At 37.3% G+C, this 10,949-nt stretch overlaps 1 gene segment (V, D, J or C); it reads right to left on the reverse strand.

Moving 5' to 3' along the window:
- Positions 1-9,809: 9,809 nt before the first annotated feature.
- Positions 9,810-10,585, reverse strand: LOC131906365 (immunoglobulin kappa variable 1-5-like). The segment is given in 3 exon segments: positions 9,810-9,847; positions 10,072-10,413; positions 10,537-10,585. Coding segments are annotated over 3 exon segments (429 nt in total).
- Between the last annotated feature and the right edge of the window lie 364 nt (positions 10,586-10,949).

A 10,949-nucleotide genomic window follows, 5' to 3' on the forward strand; every position in this document is an offset into this window, starting at 1 on the left:
GTAATAATATACCCTTCTCAGGACCCCAATAGAGTTGAAGACTAGATAGTTATAGTTTTCCTTGTTATCAAATTAAGAAAAGAAACTCACAAAAGATGTGCAAAGTATATAATGTTGAGAGATATAAAAGGGTAGTTTTGGGTTAGCAATCAAAATTAGGATAGAAAGTGAATTAGATAAAAAAAAGAATACTTTAGACTCATTAAGATCGGATAGATACTGAAGCATTTTCTCTAAATTGACAAGTGACAATGGACTGGACATTACACATGTAATTCTTGCCCAATAATTTTCTTATTGTGTATAGTTTTGCTATGTTAGAGTTAAAACCTTTCCTTTTTATTTAGACAAAAGTTGGGAAATGTTGTGTGATATGTTTATTGCATTCTGACAATAAAGCTTGCTTTGAATTAGAGAGCAGAACTAGCCACTAACTGACCAAAATTAACCACAGAAGTTTTGGAGGACCGAGTACAGATAGTGAGACAAGAAGGCAGTAATTAGAGAGGGTCTCAAACCTTTAGGATGGAGAAATGGAAGAGATAGGAAGTCACTTGTGGCTTTTCCATAGCTTCTCTGATCATTCAGGTTCTTATTCCTATATCTGACTCCCAACTTTTTATTGATAAGGAATAATTAGATAAATGCATCAAGTAAGTTACAATAATGACTGTCATGCTACTAATGCAGTGTGTGAAACTTTTGAGAGCATCTATGGATGTTTCACTCTGTAATCCAAAGAACAGAAGCTTAGGCACTTTGATGTCTTAAAATCTTCCTTTTAACCTCTCCCACATATCCTTTGTTCCTGGTCATGAAGGAATAGTTCTTCTACATGCTTACCCCTCCACATTCCCCAGCATGAAGGAGGAGAGATCACAAACCAAAACAAATCTTTACTTTTATGATTTTATTATGTCAGAGACTTTATACATTGATACTATGCTTGCTAATACAATAGCTCACTTTCATTAGCAACAATGAACAAACTGAAAGTTTTAACTCAATGTAACAGCACTCTGTCAGAGATAGGGGTCTATAAAAAGAAATCAGAAAGAAGTGGAACAGAAGCTTTATTCCTTTAATGACAGAGTCAGCTTCCCTTGTGTAGGTGAGTCTTCTGAAGGGGCACAACCAAACTGAAGAGAAATTGTTGACAAGAGCTTCAAATAGCAGATCGGGCTCAGCGACTCCAAGAGACTTCCTGCAAATGGCTGATGAAAGGAGCCCCAGATGCTTTCTCTACAACGAAGACAAGTCAAAGCAAAACAACAAAAGAGTAAACAGCCACCAATCAATTATGTTATGTGAGCAGCACTCAATGAGAAAATGGCAAATTAAAAATACCAGAGCATACTTGGTTTACCCTGATATCAACATAAATGGTCCACACATGTGGTGCATAGACACATATATAGGCAAAACATCAACACAGATAAAATAGTTTATCCTCTTTCAAGAACACTGCTTACTTTCATAATTGTGCCCTCCATTTTCTTTTGTAATGAAATGGTCTTTATGGACAGGCTGTTGTTAATGTCATGTATTTTTTAATCTCTTCCATTCCATAACAAGTCTGAATTCTTCTGTGGAATTTCACCTTCTTATCAGTTTTGAGCAATGAACATCTGTTCCTCTATAAATTGACCTTGCTTTGTAAGTCTTTTTTTCCTAATGATTAAACTCAGCTGAATCAGCAGTGGCCCTGTATTATCTTTCAAGACTTCATAATAAAGTTACACAGAATTGGTAGCTTAAGTATCAGACAATAATTTTCTCACTTAAAGAATGAAGGTTTGGTACCAGATATCACAGGGTTACTCATTCCTGAGTTCTCTTCTTGGCTAACTCTTCCTGTAGCTTCAATGGTCTTTTTTTTTTTTTTTTTTTTTTTTTTTTTTTTTTTTTGGTTTTTCGAAACAGGGTTTCTCTGTGTAGCTTTGCGCCTTTCCTTGGACTCACTTGGTAGTCCAGGCTGGCCTTGAACTCACAGAGATCCGCCTGGCTCTGCCTCCCGAGTGCTGGGATTAAAGGCGTGCACCACCACCGCCCGGCTCAATGGTCTTTTTAATGGTGCCTCTGAGTCTTTATTTCCTCTCCTATTTTTATTATTACATAAATTAAAGAAATAAATATCCTCTTAATTCTTTGATAATGCCACACAATGACTTTATCAAATTTACCCACATTCTTTGTTTCAACTTCTTCTGGGTCTTCCCCCACTTTCTGTCTTTTGCATGGATTCTTTCTTTACTGTATAACATCTCTAAAACTATCATAATCATCCATCCACCATGTTGTCATATTGTTACAGTAACACAAACAAAAGCTGAACACACTGACAATTTCCAGAAGTACAAAAGGGTTTAAATAGACAGCAGCAATGAAAATATATGCATTGTTATTATGTGTCCATGGTGGAGGACAAAGCTCTGGACACAAGTTTTAACAACCCCAAACAAGTCAACTGTTATGGATTCCTTGGAAGCATGGAAAGCACTCTAGAATTTGTAGTTCAGATCTTATCAAATATTTGACATAGAAAACTAGCCACATGTAACAAGCAAATTCAGAGTTGTTTGTTGTTTTTCTTATTGTAATTTTTTTTACCGATTCAAGTCAGAATTGTCTACATGAACTTGGAATTTTGTGGAAAAAACATCATAAATTTGAAACTGAAAAATTGTGACTTGTTCTTAGTCAGAGATAATAGATTTAAATCTATACTCTTGCTGAATTTTGTTTTCATTTCATTATAATCAGACTAAATACTTGCATGATTTAATTTTTTATTGTGTTTTGTTTATGAAGAAGGATTTCTGTGTTGTTGGGGGTAGTATTGAACTCTTTGTAAAAGAGGTCTATTTGCCTCAACTTCTCAAGTACCTGGGGATAGAAACACAATGGCTTGAGTTAAGGGAGAATGGAAGGAAACCAATACCATGGTGAATTCAGAGAACGATATGTATGGGTATGTGTAACTAAAATTAGAGGAAGAACAGCTCCCTGCTTCAGAAGGGAAGGTAGAATACTCTTAACTTTAGGTCCTACTGGTAGAAGGAAAGGGAAAATAATCAAGAATAGAAGAAAAGTTATTTAAAGATGACAGCTTAGGCCTTAAAGTTTATGCCCATCTTTATAAAACATGTTGCTCATGGCTGCTTTGCACTTCAATGTCACATTGAGGATATGAAGGAACTGTACCAAAGAGTAATACCCTGTGATCTCAGAAACACTAAACTATGACAAATGGGAGGAGCTTGGACACTTGGTTGCAGTTTCCTGGATTGTAACAGGAAGACAAGGAAACACATTGAATGGGAGTGATATCACTGCTACTCACAGACAATGGAAAGACCCTGTTTTTCAGACAGAAGGAAGAATGTTCTCTTTGCTGCTATGGTAGGAATGAGGACACTTAGAGACTGGGGGTTTTTACAGAGATGAGCTACTTCTACACCTGTGATCAGCTCTGCTCAGATCCTGATGATTTGCATGTGCCCAGAGGACAGCCCACTGACCTGAGTACTTTTTAAGAGTTGGTCAAACTCTCCAGAACAGTTACAACACAGCATGGACATGAAGGTCTCTGCTCAATTCCTAGGGCTTCTGATGCTCTGGCTCCAAAGTAAGGAGGGTTTCTTGGGAAATTTCTCAAAATACAATGATTAGTATTGCTTATCTTTGAAGAAATTCCTGTCATACATAACATTATTAATTTTATTGATGTTTGCTTTTAATTTTCCAAAATCAGGTGCCAGATGTGACATCCAGGTTACCCAATCGCCATCCTCCTTGTCTGCATCTCTAGGAGAAAGAATCACCATCACTTGTAGAGCAAGTCAGACTATTAGCAACCATATGGCTTGGTATCAACAGAAACCAGGGGAAGTTCCTAAGCTCCTGATCTATTATTCATCCACTTTGCAATCAGGAGTTCCCACGAGGTTCAGTGGAAGTGGGTCTGGGACAGATTTTTCCTTTACCATCAGTCAGCTGGAGCCTGAAGATGTTGCAACATATTATTGTCAGCAAGGTTATAGCTTGTACCACAGTGATACAAGTCATGACAAAAACCACCCTTAGAAGCAGAAGTGAGAGTATAAACCACCCCAGATATTCTTGTTTGTTCTTTTACCCACTGACAGCATTTCTCAGATTCAACTAGTCTCTGAGGGACACTTAGAGTCTTTTGTGAATGGCACAAGGAGGTTGCTGTGCACCTAACTCTCTACCATGTCACCACAAATTTAGAGGTATGACAATGCTTCTCATAAATACTTAATAACAGAAGTCTATATACCTGATGTATGTAGGTGTCAATTGGTATGCATAAAGGAAAACAGATGCCACCCTAAATATTCAAAGAAGCAATTATTTTAATATAGGAAGGTAGAATATTAGTAATAGCTATTAACTGGCTTGGGTGCTCTTGAAGTTACTGAAGTAGATATGAAATAGTCCTCTCAGCTGTTTTCTACACAGCTCTCCACCCAGAATGTCTGGGCTATCTAACTATGATGTGCCTGACCTGCTTGGAAATCTGGGTCTGTCATTTAGTGTTGACAACAGAAAATATAGTGTGGTTGTTATTACTGAATTTTCAGAAAATGCAGACAAGGGATAGATTCATAATATGTAAATGTGTTCTTTGAAGTATTATCAGTAAGTTTAAGGTCATAGTAAAAAATCAACAGAAAAAAAATCTTACTTCAGTCATATAGTAAACACAAAAAGGAAATTTACCTGAAATATTTTTGTAATGCTAATTAAGAGACTAATTAAAAATTACTAAATACGAGTATAACACTAGTTTGCATTAATACATGAAAGTCTGGTTGATCCAATTTGCCAAAAGACCACTCATCTTCTTCTGAGTAAGATTGCTAGAAAAGTGAAATAGTAGTTTATAATAATATAGTTTATAATAGTTTATGTAAACTACTGATGCTCTACATTTTAATACGACATCCATGTTAGATTTGTATATTTGGTTTTATGGGTTTTATAATTAATCCAAGTGATTGCCATAGTCATCATTTAGGAATTTCTCCCATCATTGAGCTATGATATGACCAGAAAAGCAGTTCTCATGTAAACATTTCAAAACATTTTTTAAAACATTGTCACTTAACTATGCGATTTTTTTCAAAATACAGTCATTTTCATACTGTGGACAATTTATTGCCTTCATTGATCCCTCAATAATCTTTCTTAAGTGAGAGAAATTTCTTAAAACAGTGATAGAGATGGTTTCTCCTTGTGTTATGTGGCAACTGTTTCTACCCCGAAGTTACTGTGAATGCAGGACTTTGAAAGGATCCAGAGATATTTTAAAATTACACAAAATAATGGGGGATTCATTATGAATTTTCATATATATACATTCTATACTTTGGTCAAAACATAGTATATGTATGTATGAAATTCTCAAAATACATTGTAAGGTAGACTAAGAAGTTTTAAAGGCTGTGAAGAATCTTTGTAGACAATGCTACTCACCAAATTATTCACAATCATCTCTGTCTGGGTCTTTTTCCTGCATAGCAATGGAGACAAAGAAGGTCTTCATGTAAAACTATATAACCATCCTCCTACAGGAACCCTCTGAGCACACACACTTGCTGTGCATTCTCCCAGAAGTGAAGAGATTTTAATACTATTGTGGGTTAGGGAGACTAAATTAACAGGAGGAAGGAGAGGTTGGAAAGGGGAAACAGATGAAGTGGAGGAGGAAAAGAGAGACTATAGTGTACTTACAGAAAGCTTTACTGGGTTACTACCTCAGTGGTGTATCATAGTTTTAGCTCTCATCTGTGGGAGGCTGATTAAACAGTTGCCCCAGGATAGAATCCCAAACACATTGTATAATAGATTTAATGAAGACACGAAGGAAGTACATGTGAGCTTGGAGAACAATAAGGTGATGTGGCCACAGAGAAGTGAGAGCTACAGAGTCTGGAAGATTCAATGGGTAAAGTCTCCCTTAAAACATCTCTGGAGCCTCAACATTCACATCCTGAATTTGACTCATTGACCCTGATGGTACAATCTTTTCTTTAGAACTGTGAGATATTATACCCCCTTCATATAAAGTATAGATGTTGATGATTTCTTATGAGAGTCCCTGGAACAACTAATACAAATTAGATTCAGAGAAGAAAATAGGTGAAAGCTTCTCTGATTTAATCTACTGGGTAAATTCCCAGTATTCTGTAAAATGAAATGGAAGATTTTTATAATTTAGGAAGAAAGAGCATTGCTTCCCTTAGTGTACGATGAAGCTCATGATGGCTATGCAATATATATTCATAACTGTTGTGCCCAGATTATCTCAATCCCTGCTAATTTGCATGAGTCCAGAGCACACCCCACGGCATGAGTAATTGTTGAATAAACTGGACACAATCTGTGCAGGTGTCAGTTACAATCAAGGCACAGCATGGATATATGACTCTGCATTCAATTACAGGGGATGTTGATGTTATGGGTCTAGATGAGGAATTATCCAATCATAGTGATCACTGATGGTTGGTCTTTCATAGGAAAATCCTATATTAATATTGTTTATTGTGTATGCATTTCTACAACCAAACAAGTCGGTAAAATGTGCTTGTACCCTGAAATATTTCAATAGTTAAAGTAGGAGTATGACCTTCATTCCTACCTCAGGTTGAAAAACGTGGATCCACTTCATAAGGAGAGGAGGTCACTTTATTTTAAAAGCCAGCAAATCTTTTTCTCCCTGCCAGAAAGCTGGCATCAATATATGTTATTTTGCTGATAGTCTATCAGCTGATAATGTAAGGGATGTGTACCTCTACTGTTTAGGTGTTCTGGCTCCCTCCCTGCACTTCCCTATACATAGGGACTCTTTGGTATTTGAACTGATAACTCCTGACTGCCCTCAATCTGACCTGATTTTGCTTGTTCCTTTGTCTTCAAGCTATACAGAAAACTAGCCTGTTACCTCAATTAAAACTTTCCCTAGACTCCAACTTCCCAGGGATTCTTTAATTGTACTCACAGCCATCTGACCCTCTAGCCTCTGTTCTCCTTGGCTCCTAAGACTGACAGTGTGCAATGAAGTCTTGGGCCTAGGGAAAAATAACAACTGTTTTCATATTCACAGTTAATTTTCCAATCTAAGGAGCTAGATGTGACATCTTGATGACCCAGTCTCCATCCTTCCTGTTGGCATCTCTAGGATAGAGTCACCATCACATGCCAGGTAAATCAGGATATTAACAGTTACTTATACTAACACCAGAAGAAACCAGGACAAATTCAAAAAGAACCCAATCTATGATGCATCCCATTTGCCATCTTGGGTTCCCATCAGGGTTCAGTGGCAATAATTCTGGGATAAATTTAACCTTCACCATCAGAGTCTGGTGTCTGAAGATGTTGCAAGTTATTACTGTCAAAACAGCTATGATTCCCTCCCACAGTGATTCAAGTTATAGCATAAACCCCTTAGGCAAGAAGAGTAAGGCTGAATGATCCAGCTGTTCCTACCTGCTCACAATATCTCTCCTATGTAGCCAGAATTTTAAAATCACTGGGAAGTTTTTGTGGGAGGTCACCAGGAGACTGATGTTTCCCTAAATTTTCATACCTAACCTGCAGTCACAATGAACATATATAAAAATGTCTCTTGTGATTCTTTAAGAAGAGAAGTTTTTACAACTGAAGCATCTGGATGAGCATGACATGTGATATATACAGGAAAACAAAAGTATATTATACACACACATACATACATATATATATATATATATATATATATATATATATATATATATATATATATATATATATACACACACACACACACACACACACACACACACACACACACACACATGTAGTGATCATTTCAAAACATGCAATGGGAGTCTGAGTAACACCTATGAAATTACTAGCAAACTCTTAGTACATTGAACATTTCTACTTGAAACATTGGATTCTCTGGTGTTATTCTTTTCTCAGACCTCCCTGCCTTGAAGGTACAGACCTCCAATTATGCTGTCAGTATACCAACTCTGGTACCCTAGTAATTGTCCTAAGTATTGGCAATAGAATGCCAACTGTGGTTACTGTCATTTGTTATGAGAGTCCCTGGAACAACTAGTACAAATTTGACTCAGAGAACAAAATAGGTGAAAGCTTCTCTGATTTAATCTACTGGTTCAATTCCCAGTGTTCCGTAAGAATAAATGGAAGACTTCTATACTTTAGGATGGAATTATAAGAATGTTAATGCTTGAGGGCATATTTGTGTTGTGCATGTGCATTCTTTGAGGTATCTTCACAAGTTTTAGATAAGTAAAGAGAGAAAATTCATAGCATCACAGAGCTGATTAAAATTGACCAATTTTATTAACTATACAAGAGGCTTTTGGGAAGTTAATGAATAGATTGATTATTGAAAAATAAGGATATGGTTCTATTTTCTTCTAATAAAGGAATGCCTCACTGTGATCCACATTGTAACAATGCATTAATTATTTTATTCAGAATTAAAGTGAACTGCATGACAGATGTAATAAAGTAGACCAGAAGTCCCTGCATGAAATTTTCTTCATAGATAATTCTAGGAGCTTCTGTTCATCATCCTCAAGGAGGAGGTGCTGGTTACTGAGGAGGTCCAATGTGTATTATTTTCTGTTTTGATTGATAAGATTTGTTGAAGTCACATATCCTTTTCCCATGATGTATCTGATTGCAATCACATGCATATTAGATCATACATATGTATAAGATAACAGGCACAATGACTTCTGTAAAGTATTATTTTAATGATACTGTTTGCTGCACAAAGTCATTAATAGTCTGAATTGTTTGACTACCCTTATGTAATTCTCTCCTCTGTGTGAATTTTGCCATGCTGGAGGCTGTCATAAAGTCATAATTTGGAATGACCTGATTGCATCTTTGGTGATTATTGATCATGCAGCTTAATGATGTTATTGTTCCTTTCCCAGTTAGCTCTCTTTCTCTCTATGCCTCCTACTTTAAAATAGAGATATAAGCTCTTAGCTACTGCTCCAGGGCCATTTCTGTATGCCTGCGGCTGGCTGTCTGCCTGCTTCCAACCATGTTGGTCATGGACCAACCTTCCAGAATGGTAAGCCACAAAAATAAATGCTTTCTTTCATAAATTTCCTTTGTTGTGGTGTTTTGTCACAGAAATATAAAAGTAACTTAGACACTTGCCCTCCTAGTAAGGAGTGAAATGAATAAACACTTATTTGTGGAAAGCTTCTTCTCCTCCATGTATATGATATGACAGTTGACAAGCTATCTGAGGACCCTATGATCAGGAAAAATATGGACTCTAGATTCTAAAAATAATCTGTTCTCAGTATCAGTTTGTCAGAATACTAGTTCCTTAGGATTTTTAAATATTTAATAATTACTTAATTTATTTTATGTGTATTCATGTTTTGCCTGCATATGTATTTATGTACCATATGAGTGCAATGGCCTCAGATCCCAGAAAATAGGCTCTGCTCTACTGGAAATGGAATTACAGACAGTTGATATCAGTCATGTGAGTCCTGGAAAACAACCTGGGGTCCTCTGGAAGACAAACCAGTGCACTTAACTAGTGCTCTGAATATGGTAGAGGATTCTATGAAGCCATGGGTTGTAATGACCTTATTGCTTTGTTTGGAGTATGTACCCACAGGATTTTAATGTTATACTAAGATATTAATTTTCTGATTTCAATAGGATAATGATTTTTAATAACTCCTTCTTGCTATATGTTGGTGCACCTGCTGTGTGTGAAGGAGGTGTTGTGTTTACATGTCTGCTGCATAAATGTCTGTTATTGCCAAAGCTGCAACACAGGAAAGTTAAAATTTCATGAAAGTTATGAAAACCATTTCCATGATTTTAATGCTAGATTGGGGGAAAGGACAGAGTTCCAGGAAAGAAAAGTTTATGTGGTCTCTATAAAAAATTATAACATTGACTTTAAATCTTGGCAGAGAGAAAACAGAAACACTCTCAGCAGCTGCAGACATCAGAAGGAGCATTTGTGGCAGCCTAGGCTCTTCTCACTTCTGCTTCCGTGGGTAGTTTTTGTCATGACTTGAATCACTGTGGGAGGGTAATTGTTATACTGTTGACAGTAATAATCAGCCACATCTTCTGGCTGCAGGCTGCTGATCTTGAGAGAAAACTGTGTGCCAGATCCAGTGCCACTGAACCTTGATGGGACCCCATTTGCCAAGGTTTTTGCATGATAGATCAGAAGCTTAGGAGGATTCCCAGGTTTCTGCTGATACCATGCTAACCAACTACTAATGCTCTGACTTGCCAGGCATGTGATGGTGATACTGTCTCCCAGAGATGCAGACAGGGATGTTGGAGACTGGGTCATCTGGATGTCACATCTGGCACCTGAGATTAGAAAATCGAAAACAAGTTTCCACACAATTAATACTGTTAAAACAAGACTTTCTTGGAGACCAAGAAGCACAGACCACAGTCAGCTGAATAAATTTCCAATGCTGACATCCTTACCTGTAAGCCAGAGCATCAGCAACCCCAGAAGCTGAGTGGGGGCCCTCATGTCTGTGCTGTGACCTGTGTGAGGCTGACTCCAGCACAGGGTGTGACCTGACTATGAAGAAGTCCTCAGGGCAGTGGGCTGTGCTCTGGAGACATGCAAATCAGCAAAGTCTAGGCACAGCCACAGGACTGGCCAAGTGACTCAATACAGGTTTGTGGGCTTCCTGTGTCTCAGAGAGGCAGTACATGTTTGTCTGTAGGAATGTGCTCCTCTTTGGACTACAAAGAACACCACTAGTCTATGAGTTCTACCTTAATTTGATTTCTGTCATGTTAAATGTAGAATTACCTTGTTATGTTTTCTGCCATGGCAGGGCTTGTCAGACATGGTACAGTTCTAGAAAGCATACATATGCTTATAGCTC

Source organism: Peromyscus eremicus, chromosome 3 (genome assembly GCF_949786415.1).
Source record: "Peromyscus eremicus chromosome 3, PerEre_H2_v1, whole genome shotgun sequence".
Classification (NCBI taxonomy): domain Eukaryota; kingdom Metazoa; phylum Chordata; class Mammalia; order Rodentia; family Cricetidae; genus Peromyscus; species Peromyscus eremicus.